The sequence below is a fragment of the Lissotriton helveticus genome, chromosome 2_1, assembly GCF_964261635.1.
Source record: "Lissotriton helveticus chromosome 2_1, aLisHel1.1, whole genome shotgun sequence".
Taxonomy (NCBI): Eukaryota; Metazoa; Chordata; class Amphibia; order Caudata; family Salamandridae; genus Lissotriton; species Lissotriton helveticus.
Genome location: NC_136059.1, coordinates 2,020,187,370 through 2,020,208,611, shown reverse-complemented (window position 1 = coordinate 2,020,208,611; position 21,242 = coordinate 2,020,187,370). Strand labels below are relative to the sequence as shown.

At 46.1% G+C, this 21,242-nt stretch overlaps 1 protein-coding gene across 5 annotated transcripts in view; it reads right to left on the bottom strand.

Moving 5' to 3' along the window:
• GRIA2 (glutamate ionotropic receptor AMPA type subunit 2) overlaps nt 1-20,424 on the bottom strand; it is a 512,702-nt gene extending 492,278 nt beyond the window's left edge. For all 5 annotated transcript variants that reach the window (XM_078676989.1, XM_078676984.1, XM_078676985.1 and 2 more), the window contains exons 1-2: nt 20,065-20,424; nt 19,484-19,624 (exon numbers count right to left, since the gene is read on the bottom strand). In XM_078676989.1, the coding sequence (XP_078533115.1) occupies nt 19,484-19,624; nt 20,065-20,152 (229 nt within the window). In that variant the 5' untranslated portion in view covers nt 20,153-20,424. The remainder of the gene's footprint in view (nt 1-19,483; nt 19,625-20,064) is intronic.
• Between the last annotated feature and the right edge of the window lie 818 nt (nt 20,425-21,242).

Here is a 21,242-nt window from a genome sequence, read left to right as displayed (position 1 = left end):
GATTGCCTGAGATGTCTAATAGACATTATATCCTAATGTGAATTCCTGATGTTGAAAATGAATGTAAGTTTGAAGCAGGATTTTTTTAATTTGCTCTTGAATGAAATAAGAGATTTCACATCGGGGAATCCTCTGTTTACATCCTGCCAAATGCATATGAAAAAGCTAAACTATGAAATAGGACAAGCCTACTGGTTACATAGAGCAAAGGCCAGGCCAAAATTACAGACAGCAATGAGGGGGATCAAAACAGGAGAAGGCACTGAAGTTGGAGAGCACAGGGATTTGTTGGATGATATAAAAAAAACTATAACAGGGGTTGTACAAAGATAGAAATATCAAACTAGTAGTCATGTCCACTCGAGAGGTCACATGTGAAAGTTTGCCCTGTTTTGGGAGCCAAAATAATGTTATGCAGGGGTGTCTACAAATGTGTTAAGTATGATCTTTGTACATTAGTCTTGAGCAGCAAACTCTCCTACATGTACACTGAAATGAGACATGAGTAGAAATATGATGAAGGTGTAACCTGTATTTTCATTATGTAGGGAATGCCTTGTTATGTTCTTTCTAAGAAACTCTTGGGGCATATTATCAAGAAGCGGAGTTTAAATTATCGCCGCTTTAGTGGCAGGGAACTGCCTCTAAAGCAGCGATAATGGACTTGATAATATGCCGTTGTGAGTTCCCATAGAAGCCCATGATCTGGTGTGAACATAGGCTTCTATTGGAATTCTCAAGGGCATATTATCAAGCCCATTATCGACGATTTAGTGGCAGTTTCCTGCCGCTAAAGCGGCAATAATAATAACGCCCTTCTTGATAATATGCCCCTTTGTCTCTAAATTAAAGAAGACAAAGATAACGGAACAAGAAAGCCCTAAAGAATGGAACTCTAGTTACCCCATGAGTTGCACTTTGCGCACTGCCACAATTCAGAGAGCATCATATAACCTATTTTAGAATCGTCTCAGTGATATGACTTATTAGGTGTTGTGAGTTTACAAAGAAATTGCAGCAAATAAATCTCGCTATATCATGGATTTCGAAACTATACGTCTTGGGGGCCACAACATTGCTATTGATAATGGGGTGTTTGTGTCTTATGGCCTATTTTACTCCCCTAATGGCCTTGCTTTCTCTCATATGAAAATGTGTGTTCTCGCTTTTGTTGAATTTAGATTTATGAACTCAAGATAAAGTTTTTGAATATATCTAAGGCAAGTTCTTAAAATAAAATTCACAGTTTCAGAATCGCACAACGGAAAAGTAAAAAGATAAGGGGTTAAAAAAATATGATATAGATGCTTAATGGAGATTTGTAAAACTATATTACAATAGCCGCAAAAATTCGCTGAAAATGTTATATTAAAACAATATTTTTAAGAAATGTGATGAAAATATCCGAACTTGGCCAGCTATGATTATGGACTTACGTTGAATTATTGTGTTTGTTATTTGCAAGAGGGAGCTTTCAGGTATTGAGATAAGCAGTATATTTATTTACTTTTTAGGGCTGGCTTGACAGTGTAGCTGTCAGCAAGACATTTTGTTATTTCTTTAGAAAAAAAAGACATCGAATCAGCTTTGGATCGCTCTGAGGAGAATTATTCTCTTGTTTCATGCTATTAGCTATTTGGTATTTTATCCCCTGTGGAGAGCTTGCTTTGATTCTCTAATAGTTTTGTCAGGATTTGAGTGTGAGTCAGTTACACCACCATCTTTAATAGCATTACACCTACAACCACCATTAACATCAGCACCATTACCACTACCAAGTCCGTCATCACCACCACTGTTACTCCAATACAGATATCACCACCATTTCCAAAACTCCATATTATCACCATTACCACTATGCCCTCCACAGAACCACCATTTCAACCATTACTATTTTCACCATCATTACAACCACCTTGACTGCTACCAACACAAACAACAGCAACAACTTTGCCACTACAATTACCACAATCATTACCAGGACCACCAATAAAACTATGCCCTCCTCAGAACCGCCATTTGCACCATTACTATTTTCACCATCATCACAACCCCCATCACTACGACCATTACAATCAGGCGCGCAACACCCATTGGACTCACGGGGCTTCAGCCTACCCCCCCCCCCCCGTCGTGTGTGTCAGCCCGGGCTGACACTGCTTTGCGGGCTGGCGACGATCTAATTGCAGCCGCACCCGAGTACTTAACAGGTCTTTAAAAGACCATTTACTTGTAAATTATGCTTTTGTTGTGTTTTACCCCTCTTTTAGTCACTCTGTCTATGGTTCGAAGAATTAGCCCCCCCCCCCCCGAAATTTGGCGCTAGTTGCCCGCCTGATTACAATCAACACCGCCAACTTTGCCTCTACAATTACCACAATCATTACCAGGATCACCACCACCTCCACCATTACACCATTTTTACATGTCTGTGTATGCATACTCTGTTACAATAAAGCCAGATCTATTGGCTGAGCCAATGATTGTTTATTCTAGGAAGCAAATGGTAACGTGCTGGAGCAGACTATCATTTTAAAAGCATCCGCTACTTCTGTTTCATAAATGTAATGCTGCATTTCGCTTGTAGCGTTTCATTCATTATGGCACTGAAACAAACCCCGAAACTGCATCGCATTAGAAACTGTGCAGTAAATGAACGCATCAAACCAAGAGGGTTTTATGTATAGAACTTCCATAGCTTGTTAAAATGATTCATTTCATACTTATATGCCTCCGATAATAACCCTTAATAATACTAGTGGAAAGAAAATCCACAAACGCAGACATTTAACGTATGAATCAGTTTTATAGGCAAAAAAATATTTGGCTTCTTTAGTACATGTGTACATTTGCCGAAATAGAAATGTACTGTAAAAAGAAATTCTGCAAGACTTTAAAAAACTGGCAAAATAAGCAAAACTCTCAAAATAGCTCAGCAAATGTAATACGTTCTATGTTTTTACAAATCACATAATCGGTGGTCAAATAAAATCTGTCAAATGTTGAACGGTGCAAAAAGTCAGTTTACCGGAAAAATGAGCAAAAAACAACATTCAAATGCCGGTAATACTGAAATTAGCAGTTTGGAAATTACCAGTAAGAACGGCCCTGCCACAATAAAAAAAGGGCACTGATGTAAGTGGGAATGCGAATAAACTGGTTATTTTTTGCCATTCTCTAATCACTTCTAAAGAAATGGAGCAGGGAGCATGGGCAGGAGTACAATGGGGGCCTCACAAGAGGTGGCAAGGACTGGAATAAGATTAACTGAAAATTGTGTTGGAAAAATACAGATGCAGCCTCATATTTGTTCCAAAAAGATGTTTAATTAACTTCATGCAAAATACGCAGTAAATACATGTTTACATGTATTTCAAAAATGTAATATCTGGACAGCCATTTAATTGAAATAAATACCATCGTTAAAAGCACAATTTGTGAAAAATAAGTTGAAGCAGAAAACATAAAAGCTGAGTGAATGTTCGAATTCTGTTCATACAGTTTTGAAATACTTTCTTGCCAAAAGTGTGTACTTGTGCAAAAAGAATGAGGCTGCACTGTAAATTGCACCAGGACAAAGAAGTAAAACAATTGTGACGAGATGTCAAAAATATACTACTGACTAACTTACTGCACATATAACATGCAAACTGCCATGGGAACGAGAGCATCATTTTCTTATAAGTATTTCTTGATTTCATGATTTAGTTTTAGTAACTGTACTGTTCTGCTCTGGGACTACAAACAATGATTGGAGACCACACGTGTGCTTCTGTAGTGGTCAGTACTCTGCCTGCCACGCCCAGGGCTCCGGGCTATTTATTTACTTTTTAACGTGCACTCCGTAATAGCGTCAGGCTGAACTAACTACCCCACGCTCGTGGGGGCGGAGACCAAAGGCTCTGCAGGCTGAAGGCCAGAAATGGTTGCGCCCAACTGCCGCAACATTACATTCCTCCTTTACTCTGAAGTGAAACAAAACACAAATAACATAACGTTGCTTTCAAACATTAAACAGTCTCTGGAACTTGCATGGATACAGATGGAACAGTCTTACTTTTCTGTAGCCTGGGGTGCCTCTTGAACTCTTTCACCTTTTGCATCGGGCCACAAAGTCTCGGTACCTCTGGGATTGTCTTGGGCAGGGTCGCAGATCATACCTGCCTTGGCAGTGCTCGCTTGGTGGAGTTGAAACTGGTTCATCAGAGTTAGTTGTCCCTGTTGCTTCTGAGAGGCCTTGGACCGCCGGTGATTCTAGTCTACTTTGGGCCAGAGGGGCTGAATCTGTTCTTGTGTGTTCCTCTTCCTCGCTAGGGCTCTTTCCGTCCGCTGGCTCTCGGGGGCATTGAGTTGGTTCTGAGGACCACTCTGTGAGGTCAGGGAAGTCATCGCTCTCTCCACCTATGATTTTCTTGAAGAACGACACATTTCTTGTAACTCTCTCTCTACCTCTTGCCGCCATGATCATGGTGCCATTAACGTTGATGACCGTCCAGGGGTCCAGTTCGAATGGAAGGCGGAACTTCCCGCCTGGATGGCGGTCTTTCACAAGTACTCGGTCGCCCACTTGGATGGGGCTGTCTGCCGCCCTTCTCCTCCGGGATGCTTCTGTATTGGACTTTGTTCGCTGCTCCGTGGATCGGTTGCAAGGAGCAGGGGACGATGCCTACAAGGGGTGGTGTGGGATAGAGTCTGTGACAGCCCTGTTAAAGCATAGGCGGCTTGGAGGGACTCCTGTGGTACAGTGAGGTGTCAGTCTGTATTCCCGTAAGAATTGGTACAGGGCCAGCTCTAAGTTTTGGCCATCTGCCATTGCGATTTGGACAGTCTTGTTCAAAGTCCTCATCAGCCTCTCAACTTCCCCGTTGGCTTGAGGCCATCTTGCCGTGGGCCAGGAGGGCAGCTTGCTGGGTAAGTTTGTCAGGCAGCACCAGGCGAGGGCCTCTTAGGAGACATCCTTCCGGAGAGATGGACAGCTCGTCCCGGACTTGGTGGAGAGCTCTCAGGGTCGCGTGGGCGCTCATGGTACGGAAGGATGCTGGACTCTGGAGTGGCTTCCAGTTCCCTGACTCGATGGCTTGGATGGCGATCTGTAAGCAATCGTCGTCTTTGGTGGCTTGCGACACGTCTTCCAGGGAGATAGGCAGGGGCCTTGATCTTTCCACAATCATCCTAACGTATTCTTCGGTGGCATCGGCTTCATCAGCTTCCCCTGCAGTGACCGGGCGGGCGTGCCTTGACAGATAGTCGGCTGGGTTTCAGGTGCTGGGTCGGTACTCCACGGAGAAGTGAAATTCTTGTAGTTGGAGGACCCACTTCTCGATGCGAGGGGGGGGCCGTGAAGACGAGCCTTTGAAGAGTGGGCCAAGGGGTTTGTGATCCATGATGATGACGAAAGGGTGTCCATACAGATAGATGTGTAAATGTCAGCACCCCCACAAGATGGCTATGGCCTCCTTCTCGATTTGCGAGTATCGTTGTTCTGTTGCCGTGAGGGTCCTACTCGCATACGCCACTGGTGCCCATTCTCCGCATGCTTGTTGTTGAGCCAGGACGGCTCCCAGCCCGGTCGGGCTTGCATCCACCACGAGCTGTGATTCGTTGCGAGGATCGAAGTATGCCAGGGTTGTATCCGCCGAAAGTGCTGCTTTGGTCTTCTGGAAGGATTCTTGCTGTTCGGGGCCCCACTCCCAGGTGGCTGTAGATTTTGTGAGGTCACGGAGGGGGCCGGTGAGGTCTGATAGATCTTTGATGAACCTCCCACAGTATGTAACCATCCCAAGGAAGCTGCGGACAGCAGTCACAGAGGTTGGGGCAGGAGCTTCGTGGATGTCCTTGACCTTGTCGGGGTCCGGTCCTACTCCTTGGTCCGAAAACTTGTAGCCAAAGAAGCTGATGTCCTTCCGTAAAAACTCACACTTTTCTTTGTGAAGGGTTAGACCTCGCTCTTGTAGTCTGGCAAAGACAGCTTGGAGTCGCCGGATGTGTTCATCCAGGGTCGGGGCGTGGACCAGGATGTCGTCGCTTACATTCAACACGCCGTCCAACCCTTGCAAGACATTTTGAATAATGTTCTGGAACACCTCTGCGGCGCTCGATATCCCGAAGTTGAGCCGGGTATATCTCCACAGGCCGGCGTGGGTGGAAAACGTAGTGATCGGGCGTGAGTCTGGGTGCAAAGGAATTTGGTGGTACCCTGATCTCAGGTCCATCTTAGAAAACCACTTTGAGCCTGATAGTTCACCTATGATGTCGTCTATGGTTGGCGTCAGGTGGCGCTCACGCTTAACAGCAAGGTTGGGGATGCGCATATCAACGCAGATCCGCACAGCGTCGGGTTGTTTAGGTTTCTTGGCTACCACGATGGGTGACACCCATGGGGTGGGCCCGCTCACCCGTTCGATGATTCCAGCTTGTTCGAGTACCCGCAGCTCTGCCTCCACTTTGGGACGTAGGTGAAACGCGATGCGTCGGTGCCGGAGAGCCACTGGGGCGACCGATTGGTCTATGTGGAGACGGATGGCAGGCCCTCTCAAACAGCCAATCCCTTCAAACAGTGAGGTGTGTTCAAACACAAGATGGTCGAGGCTGTGGGCTTGGACGGTGAGCGCAAATTGTATCAGTCCCAGGTCTTGAGCTGTTCGGCATCCGAGTAAGAATCCGGACCCTTCTTGCGACACATAGATCTTGGTTTGCAGGTGAGCAGAATCGTGCGATAGTGACGTTGGGAAGACTCCACACAGGCATAGGGGCCGACTGGTGCCATAGGTGTATACTTGTACTCGGGTTGGATGGAGCACTGGTGGAGTGTCTAAAGTTCGGTACACGCTGGCCGCCATGAGATTGATGGTTGCTCCGGTGTCAATCAGGGCTGCTACAGCTTGATCTTGCACGTTGACTGTGCACATGGGCTCTGTAGAGGGTGTTGCTGCCAGGGTGTTGAGCATTCGCACAACGTGGACGGATGCTACGTCGGTGTCGTCATCGTCCATGTCGCTGCTGGCGGATGTGTTGTGTAGTGGTTCGAGCTGTCTCACTCTCCTGGGTGGGCCACCCTGTTTTTTTCTCTGCGACGATAGGCACACACTTGTGAAATGGTTGGCCTTTCCACAGGCGCTGCAGATTTTTCCCTGTGCTGGACATGCTCCATTGCGAGGAGTTGCTCCTCCGCACCAGGCACAGGCGCGCTCGTGAGAGGAAGTGGCAGGACTTGGCTTCCCTCGTCGTGGTTGTCTCGAGCGTGTCTCCGTGGTATTGGTTTTGATGGCGCAAACCGGCTCCACTTTGACTGCGACTGCGGGCTTCGGCTCCATGTGCGCAGCTCTGGCTTTCGATAGTTCTTTGGATCGCCCCAACGCCAAGATGTCGCGCATGGACATGTTGCCTGTTTCTAGGACTCGCTCCCGCAGTTTCGAGGAGGCGCAGCCTTGAATGAATTGGGCGCGGATTTCGTCGTCGACATCTGGGAGGGTGCACGTGCTGGCCAACTTCTTTAGCCTCGCATAGAAGACATCCACTGATTCCTCGGGGAGTTGGCGGGCTTGCCGGAGCAGGAATCGTTCATACTCCGCACTGGCGAATGGTTCGAAATATTCGGTGATGGCGTCGCGCAGCGTGGCGTAGTTCCGGGGTGGGCCACCTTCTGCTACGTCCTTCGAAATGTCGTGGATTGCTTCGCCTCCCAGGTGTAACAGCATCGCGCGTCTCCGTTCCACTGCGACGTCCGCCGCCACGAAGTAGTTCTCCAGGCGTTCCACCCATTTCTTCCAACGAGCTGCCTGCGAAGGTGGCGTGCCTGTGACCGCGAAGGGCTCCAGCGGGGGTACAGCGGCTGTGGCCATCGGTCGAGGTGTGAGGGGACGTCAGCCGGGTTGGCCGGGTCACCAGGCGGTTGATTGCACTTGGACGCGTGGGGCTGGATTCCCAGGGACCTGTAGAGTCCAAAACAGCGTTGCACGCGAGATGCGTGGGGAACGGCAGGCCGGCACACGCGAGATGCGTGGGGTTTGGTAGGGGCCGTAACGTTGCACGCGGAAAGCGTGAGGAATAGCGCCCACTCGGCGCACGCGGCAGGCCCAGCAGCACAGCGTGCAGGCGCGTGGCCGGAGAGGAGGGCGGGAGCCAGCAGAGGCGGTGGAGGCGCCAGGGGCAAATGGAGGCACGCACCTGAGGCCCGTAAAGTCTTCAGGGAGGAGAGGAGGGGCCGGTAGCAGCAGGCTTCCCACGCAGGAGACGACCGCACGCTGGGTGCCTGAGTGCAGCGGAGGGCCCGCAGGAGATGGGGCACCAGGCGGTGCACGGCGAAGGAGCCGCCGGTAAGGACTTCCGCCGGGTGGGATGGCAGGCTTCCGGCAGGGCGCAGGGAGCGCCGTAGGGGGGGTATACAGCGGCTGCAGCAGCGGGCTCGGGAGGAACCGAGCGGCGGGGCTGTGCACGCGATGGGGTGGAGTGACCATCTCGTCGCCAGTGTACTGTTCTGCTCTGGGCCTACAAACAATGATTGGAGACAACACGTGTGCTTCTGTAGTGGTCAGTACTCTGCCTGCCACGCCCAGGGCTCCGGGCTATTTATTTACTTTTTAACGTGCCCTCCGTAATAGCGTCGGGCTGAACTAACTACCCCACGCTCGTGGGGGCGGAGACCTAAGGCTCTGCAGGCTGAAGGCCACAAATGGTTGCGCCCAACTGCCGCAACATTACAGTAACGATAGAAATTTGTCTCTGAATAAACTTTGATTAAAAAATAAAGCTAATTACTTTAATCCTACACTGGCTGCATTCGTCATAAGAAACAGACCAAACTAGTTCGGTATGAAACTTAGGGGGATATTTAGGAAAGAGTTGCGTCACCCTTGCACCTTGCCATGGGGCACAAGAGCAATGCAACTCATAAATAAGATTTATCCAGCCAGGCAAGGCCACCTTGCATGGCCCTGCATGGCTTGATAAATCTAGAGTAACAGAACACAGCACAAATGGTTGCGTTGGGTTACTCTGCCCCATGGAGGTGTACCATGGGTGGAGCATGGGTGTTCTCACGCATCCACCCATAGATATTGGTGCGGTCCCAGATTTACCATTAGTGGTAGATCTGCGAATGCATCAAAATGCCACACCTCCCTATGTGAGGCATAACGAGGAGAAATATCTTTATTTCTCCTCGTTATTTCCTCTTTCTGTGTGCTACATTTTCCAGCACACATAGAAAGAGGAAAATGCTTTTTGGGATTGTTTTTGTGCTAGAAGGTGCATCTTCCAGCACAAAAAAATCCTGTTTGCAATGCAGCCACCCATGCACTATTGTGCAAAGTTGTCTATGTTGGCGCTAGGCAGCACACTATGCGCCGGCACAAGGAAAAGAAGGAATGCACTGTATAAAGTTAGGTACAGCGCATTCCTACCCTTTCTCTATCACGCAGTGCAACAAGCTGACTTGCTGCGCTGCATGATTTCTTCATAAATATACCTATTATTTTCCTATGTCTCATTTTGAAATGCTAACACTGATTGGTTCCAAACATAGCAAAAATAGAATCATTTGAGGTTTGTCCATGTTTTGCTTTGGTACAAAATTCGTTGTGTATTAAAGACTTGATTAATTTAATATACGTAAACAATGTGCATGAAAGGAATCTGTTATCTAGATTCAGGCTGGGATATTTTTGTTGGTTGGTATGCTTTCCCCTAGGTCAGTATTCTTCAGAATATATTATGGTCTGCCCCTGTGATGAACATTAGAGTCAAACCATTTTACATTTTGTATTTTTTGGTCAATGTTATATTCCATTTACCAGGACATTTTTAATACCTCTCTTGCGCAGACACAAATTTAGTAAGTGCAAAGCGGCTTTGTACTTTTTGCAGCAACTTACTGATTTCAATGTATGTTTTGCAGTTGGCAGCTTTTTTAAGTGCATTTTAGCAAAGAGAAGGAGTATACTGTTTTAATTGTAATGTATTTTATCACTTTCTGTATGGAATGCATTGGTATTGCTGCTAAACTGTTTACCTGATTTGCTAACTCCTTTGCAGGCCCGATTTTATTATTCGTGTATTTTTTTATAATAATTGCAGCTATAACTTTAGTTTCGAGAAAAAGTACTGTATTTGTGAGCTGTTGTATTCTTTTTAAATGGAAAATGAGTTTGTATTTGATGCGACAAGATTGATTTATTATGATATTTATATCTATGTGTATCTTTTATATCTCTGTCTTTGGAAGGACGAATAAAGAAAGAAATGATTGATTGAATTGACTTGATTAATTACCATTTGTTCAATTCCCTTTACAGTGCTTGATTTGTAAAGAATAAGTGCCGTGAATCTCGTCAGGAGGCCACCACAGTTTGCACCTCACATTGTCACTGTATTTACACAACTACTAACCCTCATGCTGCTACAAGTGTGACAACTAGACTGTTCGAGGCCGTCAAAGCTTTAAGAATGGCTTGATTGGTAGGCATAAGTTGTGTTTAATGTATATTGAACTAACAAACACGTGTTTTTCTGCTAATCTTTAAATTACACAAACAACGCCACCATGTGGCAACTGTCATAAGTGCAGGTTCCGCAATTTAGTGCCGCTGCCAGCCATTAAGTACGGGTGGTGAGCACCTGAAACCACCGGCTCAAATCAAGCACTGTCCATTTACTTCCAACATCAAAAATTAGGGGAGGGAAGCATTTTATCTATTATGCACCTCTGCAAAGTCTATAAAATTGGGCCTCTGAAATGTAATCGGTCTATGTTCCATTGACTGAATATGAGTTTATACAAAAGACAGTGCAGGTTCTATTGTTTGAATGGCTGGCTGTTTTGCTTGTGTAGTAGAGTTGATGGTTGAATAACAGAGTATACCGGTGTTTTTTTTTTCTTTTTAACTGAACTCAAATTACCTAGATTATGGAGGAATCAAATTCGAGCATGTTCAACTTGCACCAGTTGAAAAATTAGGCATGAATAAATCATGTGAACATGTGCATGACCAAATGGAGAAATCATTTTAGCAGCTGCCCTATTACAGGTGGGAATATTATTCTTCCTTTCAACCCTGGAAATGTACTAGATCCTGCCGTGGCAGGAATAAATGTGAGTGCATCTCCAGCGAGGAGAAACGGCTTGTGTATGTGTTGTCAAAGCCCACAAACTTCAAAGCTGTTGGTTGTCCACTGCAATTTCCAGTACGACACCTTATATCCATAGCAAAGAAAGCCCATTTTTTTTGCTCTTGCATACTGGTGGATGTTGCATATTTGTAACTACAGTTTGCAAGATTAAAGTTCATACCTATTCTTATTCTGTGACTCGGATGTAGAGTTGAAAGTTTTAATAAGGAATGGAACGTAAACCTAAAGATGATGTCCAATCTGATGAGAACGTTTTTATTTGTCCTTCTACAATTCCCCTCATCCACGTGCTCCCCTTTGTAGTGGATCCCACGCTCTTGCCCAAGTATTTTGACTGCTGCAACAAAAGTCTGCCATTTCCTCTTCTAAATCAGAGGAGGAAAGAGACACATAGACCCCTCTGCCAGTAGACAAATGTAATTAGCAGAAAAACAACCTTGATCTGGCACAGTCGTTTATCCATCCTGATTCATGAAGTATGACCTTGGCACACGCAGATTCAAAGTAACTGAAAATGTTGTAGGTGCTCTGGAAAGTTTGAGGAATCGAAAAGTATTGCAACTTTCTCAAGCCTGAAAACATATTGGGTTAAATTATGAAAGGCACTTCTGTGCTTAAGTTAAACTTTGTTCAGCAAATGGCTTTCTGTGAGTGTTAGTTCGTATTGACAAAAATCTGAAATTCCACTTGCAGTGTTATTAACACACATATACATCTGTACCATTATGATGTAATTTCATATGTGAGAATAACCAAAGGAGATGGGGAGAGGGTTTTCTACGGTGGGGAAAACTGGGAAAGTAGGTAAACCCCCACAAGCTTGCAAGTCTGTGGGATTCACGAATTTTGTAAGGCACATTCCTACTGTAGATACAGTTGGCGATGTACTATTTTAATCTCCAGGAATAAATCATAACCAGAATGGAAATGGAACATAGAGAAAGTGGGAGAGGGTCCAGAGGAAAGCCTTTTTCCCAAGTAAATATATTTTCCATTTGGAGAATAAAAAACATTTGTTATGCAAATGCAGCATTGCAATAATTTTAATCTGTTGAACATTAAGACAAGTGATTTTTGCAATCCAAATGAGATATAGAAAATAAACATTAAAAATAAACTGGTGATGAGTTGTCGAGTATTTAACAACAAGACAAGTGCTAGAATCACTTTAAAGCAAAAAAGTCAACATGGTCATAGGAACATGACGTATCTACGCATTCCTGTGTGCAAGGACAGTCACATAAATGATCATGCATGTGGCACTTGCTTACACAGTGTGTGAGGGAGTATGAATTCATACACACATATGAATGTAAGGAGGATGGAACTGGTCCTCTCCATGGACTCTTTAAAAATGAAAATTGTTATTTTCTCGCATTCACGTATGCGTATCTCCAGAGCAAGGTGTCTCGATTATTTGTGGTGCATTTGCAACAAATGATATGTAAGCCTTCCATCGCAGTGGCATTTTGAGTTTATGCCATAATGCCATCTTCTAAATAGTCTCTAGACATGGTGATTACTCGTCTTCTTCTGGAATTTGAAAATGTTCATTGTATTTATACAGCATTTACTACCCCTGACGAGGCACAGAAATGCTTTGCGGTGAGCAGCACGCTGCTCTGGACCCCAGGGTTAAAAGTAAGAAGGCGGCAGGTTAGTAAAAGTGTTTTTGTTTGCACGTATATGGCCCAATCTTGACTACGAAGACTTATTTCACAAAGGGCCTAGTTTGGCGGATGGGATACTCCATTAAACTGTGAAGATAACCCGTCCACTGTAGTACAAGTACCATAGGATATAATGCATTTATAATACAAGGTATGGGTGATAACCACCACAGTTGTGATGGAGAATCCCGCCCGCCAAACTCTAACTGGGCCCAAAATATTTTTAACTGAATAATCTCAAACAAAGGCTTGATGTTGCCATTAAAACGGCAATTGCAATCGTGAGTTAGCCGTTCATTGTAAAAGAAATCACCAATCCATGAAATATAAAGCTATAATAATAATATACATCTTTGGTGTTAGTGCACGGAGTTGCAGTCTTTCTTCTAGCTTCATGCTGGGCTTCTGGGAGCTGATTAACAGCCAGGCTGAATTGGAGGTCTGCGTTTATAGGGATTTGAATTTGAATCAGGTGACAATTTCTAATTCCCCCCTGATTTCCATGGTACCGACAAAGGCCTTAATATATACACAGCAACAGTCGTTAAGTGAACTGTGCCATCTGGTGGGTGTGTTAATGAGTGTTCAAGGCGTTCACCCATCCATCATCTGCAGGAGAGAGGCGGCAACTGTGCTCTGGTACAACCGCAGCACTCAAGCGGCCTTCTGTGGGAACGCCAAGAAACGTCATTCTTATTGTTTTTGGAGAGAGCGATATTATAGTGTTTATTCATACAACGTCCCCCTAAGCCTCAGAATATACTGTGGTTTAGCAGAGGACTGAGCTGTACTAAAAAGCATCGCCGTGGATGGATGAATGACTTAGTGGGACGGTGGGACCTGCTGGATTCAGGCATGTGGCCTAAAAGACTTCAGGCAAGCTGTCGGTGCAGGAGACCCCTTGTGGATGCAACTGGCATCTCAACGTGTTCTAATTATGTTTTTTTTTTTTTTTTTTAATAAATGTCCGTATTTGTAGGTGAGCAGATTTTGGTTCCTTTCATTTTTTTCAGACCCACTTTGAAGAAGAAGGGGAAACTGATATGGAAGGAGCGTGAAATCATATTTATCACAGACGAGGGTCGCTTCATTGAATAACTGGATCCATGCACCTCTCCAGCGAGAAAGCCCAACTGCCCACCGAAAGAATGTAAGGTCATGGCCCCTTAGGCAGTCGAGAGTAAACCGCAGAACAAGTGCGAGCGCTGATGGGCCAACTTAAAGAACAATCTGACCGTGTGAGGAATGGGCGGAGCCTCGTGCTGAGAAGTACCTGCAACCTTTGAACCTCCAACCCCCTCCTCACCCCCCAAAAAAAGGTTGCTGAGGCTGGTGTTGATGTCCTGGGGTGTTTCACACCCCTTAATTGATGTCAGCAGTTCAAAGCTTTGGAAAAGGAGCTGGAAAACCGCTATCTACAGTGGTTTTCAGCTCGGTTACCTGCCACCATGTGATATTGGCTCCTCACCGGGAGACCCTGTGATGGGGGCCGATATCGTGTGTCACACGGTGGCCCTGTGTGAGATGGCAGTCATGGAAACATCACTAACTGCTGTGCTCGCTCTTCACACAGCACTATGCATAAAGGATGTTTGCACGAGCTATTGAGGGAGAGGAAGACGGGAAACACGATTGCAGCTTTAAATAGGTCCAGTAAAGCGAGGAAGGAACCGGTTGTCTTCGACATACAAAAGACAGGTGGATATTATATGTCAATAATTACATGCGACTTGCTGTGCAGCACACGTAATGGAAACACAGCTCTTGAGGATATACTAGAAGGCGTTAACTGATTTTAGTAACACATTTCGTTAGTTTATATTTTCCTATGCTTTATGTCTGGATTTGTATTCTAGAAGGCGGACCACTCAACTCTGGCATGTAAGAGTCGATAACTGGCTTCGCAATGGCGACTTTACTTGCATGTACGTGAAAAGGATGAGTGATCCAGTCAGGGACACGCCCTCTAGTGCTGTCATTGTGAATGTAACTACCTTCGTGTGTCTCACGTGGTCAGTCTTCAATGTAAGGCCACTGGAGTAAGGTGATTCTGTGTTTGCAGCGTTCTCCACATAATTACAGAGCACTTGCCACATAATTCACCTCCATACTCATTAAAAGAGTACAAGCAATAAACAACACAATTTCTGCTTCCTAAAGATGGCGTGCATATGTTTGCAAAAAAAGTAATTAAAAAAAGTGCATTACAGAAAATACATTAAAAACCCATGAAACTAAAGCATGCCAACCATAATACAGGAGTGGATTACTTTCTAGGCAGAGGTGCGGCTGCACACGAGTAAAATATCTCCAACAAATTGAAGAAATATTATGACTGAAGTGGGCTGGCCCACTGTCCAAGCTGCAGGCGTTTGTGGGCGGAAACAAAATGTGAATGGCACTTGAATAGACCTAAGGAGGAAGAGGACCTCAATTTATGAATATGTATGGATTTGTATTGTATTTTTTGTGTAAAACATGAGGCTAGAGAGACAGCTGAAGCTTTTCTAGGGCAGTTTTTTGGGGAGGAAAACATGAGGCTGGCAAAACAGTTAAAGGTGAGCCTAGGCCACACCTAAGGCGCTGCACAAGGGGTTTTGCAGGAGCAGTGCCTCAGTAAAGACCACCAGTTGTTGATTGCTGTATTTGTTTATTAAGCAGGTTCTATCTATTAAGATGATATCTATCAGGCCATGCTAATGTGTACTGGAATGACTATAGAGAAATACTACCGCAGAATGTATTGTTTCATGCCACATAATTTTCCTCCTCATGCCATTAAAATGTATTCAACAGTACCTTGTAATTTGGTTCCCCCATGGCAGATAATGTTAGTAACTTCCCCAACAGGAGACTCAAAGTTGAGCTCTTTATGGAATATAGGGATTTCAAAGTTCCATTTTTCAATGGTCTCGGTTGCGTACTTGGTCTGCACTTTATGTGGCATGTCTGTGGCTCTACATTTAGGCTTGAACTCACACACGAGCTCTCAGGCTTAGTTTATGTCTAAGGAGTGACGGGGAGCAACAACCTGAGAAGTGTCTTAGGAGCAGCAAAGCCACACATGACAGCACAGTTTAATCAACAAATGGTTACACAGAAACAGAGAGAAAAATAGTTATTGCACCAAAACTCTCAAGTCTGTTTGTTTCTCTCTAGAACATATACACAAGAAAGCTCAAAGGAACACGGTAATCAGTGCAGACATGGAAAACGTCATCTCATAGACATATCTGAATAAAAATTCCCAATCCTACACCGCGTGAGGTATTTTCCAGTAGCAGTAGCACCAACATGTAAAACATATTCAAGTAATGTTATTATTTACATTGTCAATGTGTATCTTGACTCAGAAATGTGGATATTTATTCTCTTTGTAACCTCTTCTGAAGTGGATCTCAATTTGGGTAAGGAAGGAAACAGATCTTAATCATGCAATCTTGAGAGATTTATTAACCTTGAGTGGGAATGTGAGATTCCATGGTGTAGGAATGTGAAAAGCTCCTTTTCTACCTTAGGGCACCCTGATTTGTTTTAAAATCTGAGATAATTGGCAAGTTACACTTGCAATGGACAAAACCTAGTTTATTGTACATTAGAAGAGATATTAAAGATAGTGACACACTCAAACCGACTGTTGTGCCCAAGCCTTAGTGAAAACAAGCATGTGTAGTGAACCTTATTTGTCTTTTGTAACAAACAGGAATCATTGTTTTTTGCTAACAAGATTTAGGTTACATTTGTTACACTGTTTGCTTGCTGGAGTCGAGGAAAGGCTAGCACTAGGTTGAAGACTTGAGAGCATCTGGGTGTGATCCTGGCTTATTACAGGATACATCGTATTTTATAATGTTTGTGGGTTTTATACGCACCTACCTAAGAAGTATATTTTACCTTTTTTTAAATACTTGAATTTGACGCAGATCAAGCCGGCCCTGATCCCTTTAAAGATGGTATCCAATGAGCAGATATTTTTTTTTATGTTGCTTGTTTTTTAGGGATGCTCCCAGAAAAAAAGATTGCCGATGATATCATAATTTGTACGTGCATTGGTTGATTGTACCTTGCTCTTTTGATATTTTTAACTGAAATAAAGAACTATATTGATGATATGTAATCCGATTCAGAGAAATGTTGGTAGAAGATGACGGTGGGTCTGAGGAGCGGAGATGGTGGACGGGTGGGGGAGCTGAGGAGTGTATGGAGAGGCATCGTCCACGTCACTCCATGTTGTCCGCTCCCACTCTTCCTGGCCCATGGATGGAGCAGCGAGCTCATCTCCAGGGGTCTCTCGCCGCCCTGCGGGGGTGTCCCTGGGCGGATGGAGTGCAAGGTTCCGCCTGATTCCGCAGGTCCCCTCTCTCCCCAGGATGCTCGGTGCAAGTGGAGGCCGCCCGCGGCAGGCCCCTCCCGTGAGCGCTGGCGTGCCACATAAATCCTCGTGCCGGGGATATGAATGGCTTGTCATTGTCCCCTGGCCCTCGCGGTTCCCAGAGGGGAGAAGCGCGGGTGAAACATTGCTGCGTTGTTGGCTGGTGAAGGGAGGGCAGCCCTCCGCAAATTAAGCATCGCGTGTTCTCGGAGGGTTCCAGGTGCCACTCTCCCGTGCATAATGTAATGGCTGACGTCGTGCATGGGGACTGATCTGCGGCTAGAGGCAGCCCGCAGAGCGCAACGGGTGTTCGCATTACACGCAGGTGGGGGACTCCCCTCCCCATTCATATATCCGTAAACTCGTATTGATTATTGGCTCTGCAACTGAGGCAGACGCGCAGCTCCAACCCTCTTACCACAATTACGCATTATGTTTTACGTGCTGGAACTATGATATGCTTGCAGATACCATGAAGCCACATACCCCGGGAGTGTTTTTAAAATACACCTTTTTAGAAGGGACGGAAGCACTGTCTTTTTGTCTCCTCGTGTTTTGGGGATGCCTGCGGAAGATCGGTTCATCGCATTATGCACAGCGCCAGCATCTGCACTGTGTGCTCTGCACTGTGTGATCTGCACACCCGAAGGTGAGCTGATAGTCATGCAGAGCAAAAGACTGCGATCACCGAAAAGAGGCCGGGCACATTCCCAGAAACTGTTCTTCAACCGCTGAATGACTGCAGCCTTTACCTCTGGACGCGTGATTTATAGGCAAACTCGCTGTAGCTTCAAATACTCGGCTATTGGCTGCGTGTGCGTCAGAAAAAGAACCAAAGATACTATCCCATTGATAGATTCTATGGTCGATGGACTGACCTAAGGAATGGGCTTTATTGACTATAATTTAGGACGCACTTAGAACTATCTCTAGTATTTTAAACATGCAGTCCGGCGACTTGGGGTCCTCAAAAAGTAATTCCCATATTTCACGTGGTCCCTTGTGATTATGTAATTTCTGTGAATTTTGTAAAATGAAACCCCATTAAACACGACGAGATGTAAAGCATGAATGAGCGGGTTGTGCCATTTTGCGTTAATTGTAAAGCGCTGAAAGAGTTGGCTGTCTTCACTGGTTTAGAGGTCCCTGCGGCCGCGCTGTCAGTCAAGCGCGTACGAATGAATGAAAATGTGCGGTAATCTGCATTCACTGGACAGGGGTCGGTCCTCGGGGTGCTTTAATACCCAGAGGACGTCCATTCGCCCAACTGGAGGACTCATATCCGCCTGAAGAGGGACCTGCTGAGCCGTCAGTCGAAGCTGCAATGGGAAGATGGTGATCGCCTCCCGTCCCAGGCTCGCTCAGATCTGCCTCCATGTTTTCCCTTGACTGTTTTATGTAACCTGTTTCCCGATCTCAGCACTTTGAATAAGATGCCGTAAAATGAAGTGGGCCAAATACAGCGCGCGTCCTCTTTCAAAAGCGCAGTTTTAAACCTCTGACGCTACAGTGCAGCGGGGTGATTTATTACTGCCCTGCCAACGGTGGGTTGGTGGTGAGTCACAGGGCGCCTGGTGAGTGGGCTGAGGTGTAACACACGGCATCGCAGTATGGCGGATGTCACACTGTAACCCCCTGTGTGACGTTGGCACGTGGTAGCTTTTAGCCTTCCCCAGTACCAATGGGAATGACTCAGTCCACATTGGAATGGCGCAATACATCAGCTGACACGGCGCACTCCCTTGTGATTTCTGGGGGTACCTGGGGTGTGAGGGCCTTAGCGTTGGACGTGTTTTACAAAGTCGAGGCTTAAATCACGATATCTCAAGGGGTCTGATGAGACCGTGGTCGTAGAACAATTGTATCCATACACCTGCAGAAATTATGACTTTCAATGGCAGCATCTAAACCAGCTGTCGATCACTGCAAGGCTGGGTCGAGGGGAAGAGTTTGGGGCCCGCCACGGTTGTTTCCTGCTGCCGCCGGCCGGCCAGACCTTCCCGCCGCTGATGCCTAACACCGCTGTTCATTCTTGCAGAGGTGACTGGCTTCTGATATGAAAAGCATTGGATGCATACACAAGAGCCGCAGATTCCCTTATGTGCACACTAGAATGCCCTGTGTTCAGGAACCGACACTTGCATGTCACCCAATGAGAGGAGAGTTGGGCTCTTCCCTCTGCGCCATGCACATATCTACGCCTTGGAATGTGGGCCCGCGGCCGCCCTCTAGCGGCCATACCCATCACAGTCAGCCCAACCGCTGGCCTCCCGGCCACCCACCCCTGAAACAGCCATGAATATTTAGTACTCACAAGCGTTGGTGACGGCGAAGCTGTTCGCTACCTCCAGGTTGTCGATATGGGGCGTCAGCCTGAACTCGGAGGTAGAAAACTGGACCATTCCTACCCGAAAGGCGCTGTACTCCTGGTCCGCTCCCCTGGGAAACAGGCCGCCTGTGGAAAAATTAAATACGCAAATAAAAACAGTGCATCAGCCATGGCAGCGTTTCCCACAGCTGCACCAGACTCAGGCATCATTGGGTTACCAGCAAATGTACTACGGGTTGATTGTCAATTAAAAGAGTGCAGAAAGACCAGCGTGTGTGCTTCGGTTGTAAGAATGAAGGTTTGTGTTAGGGGGTGATTGGGAAGGATTCTATTCTGTCACACTGACTCCATATTCCAATCCCTTCTAACAGTATAGCGTCCCCTGGCATTCCGAGAATGCACTCTTATTATACAGCCATGCTTGTGCCTAATATCAGAACACGTCAGAAACCAAGGGATGCACAAACAGGCTCCATGACTGTAATGCACGAGCAAGCCCCGTCCTACAGATGCTGCAAAATAGCCCGGCTCGGGCTGCGCGGATGCTTGCAGTCAGAGGTACCCACCTATCTGTATGCTGTTGGAGTAGACGCCGAAAATCAGTCCCCACAGAACGGGAGCAAGGAAGACAGAAATAGGCATAATCTTTTGCATTTCCAAGAAAAACAGTGCATCCAGAAAATATCCACTTGTCTCTTCCCCGCTGCCCGCTCTCCTGTGCGATTACATCCGTCGAGCGATGGATATGCAGGTTTAGCACCGAAAAAAACGAGTCAATATTTAAAAAACGGAAATAAAAAATTGTGGCCAGTCGCTTGTTGCGGGTGGAGATCCCCTGGACCAGGCTGTGGGAGTGCAGCAGGAATGGCTGGCGGCGATGCTGGGGTCCCTCCGTGCGTACATTCACACACACATGCACTCTCGTCTGCATACAGCTGTGGGAAGAGGCAGGCGCGCGCACCGAAGGGCATGCACGTTCGACGGGGAGCGAGCGAGGGATCGGGGACGAGCACTCGCCCCTCTTCCTTTGACAGCGCTCCTCCCCCAACTTCCGGAAGCAGCAGCACCCCTCTCCGCTCGCTTCACTCCCACACTTGGCTCGGCTGCGCGACGGGGGCGCTGGGCAGCGGCAGAGTGCTAATGAGCGCCAGTAACGAGCTTCAGCACCGCGGACAGCGACCAGCAGCATCGGCCGCCACATTCCAGCCTCTGTTTGTGGAGGAAACGCGCACAGCATTAGCACAGGCTTCTGCAAACAGTCTTATGGGGTTCGCATGCTAAACACATCTGTAAAATTGTACAGCTTACTCGTGCTTGATTTTTAGCGTTCACGAGCAGTTCATTTACACGAAAGAGTGTATTAAAAACTCTAAATAGGAGTTGAGGAAGAAGCCTCCGAAATCACCAAGGAAACCATGAGGTATATCTCTTGGGACCTGCGTGGACACGCGAGGGTTTATTTATCTTCATGTTTCAAGAATCGTAAACGTTTGGGGTGATGTTGTGAAGTCTCGGGGTATAGTTGTCTGTCGATAAATAGCTACACGCAGAGTGCATGTTTGTGTTTCTTCATGCTCACCATAAAAATTAACTAGTTCATTTAAGACAATACGTAACTTTGCACCTCGTTATTTTACGTCTAATGCCAATTGTCAACAGGCTGGCTTTTTACAGAACCAGGCCGTTGTGTGAATTCCTGGGAAAAAGTATTCACACTTTTAGTTTAGGGTTTGTTATGAGCTAA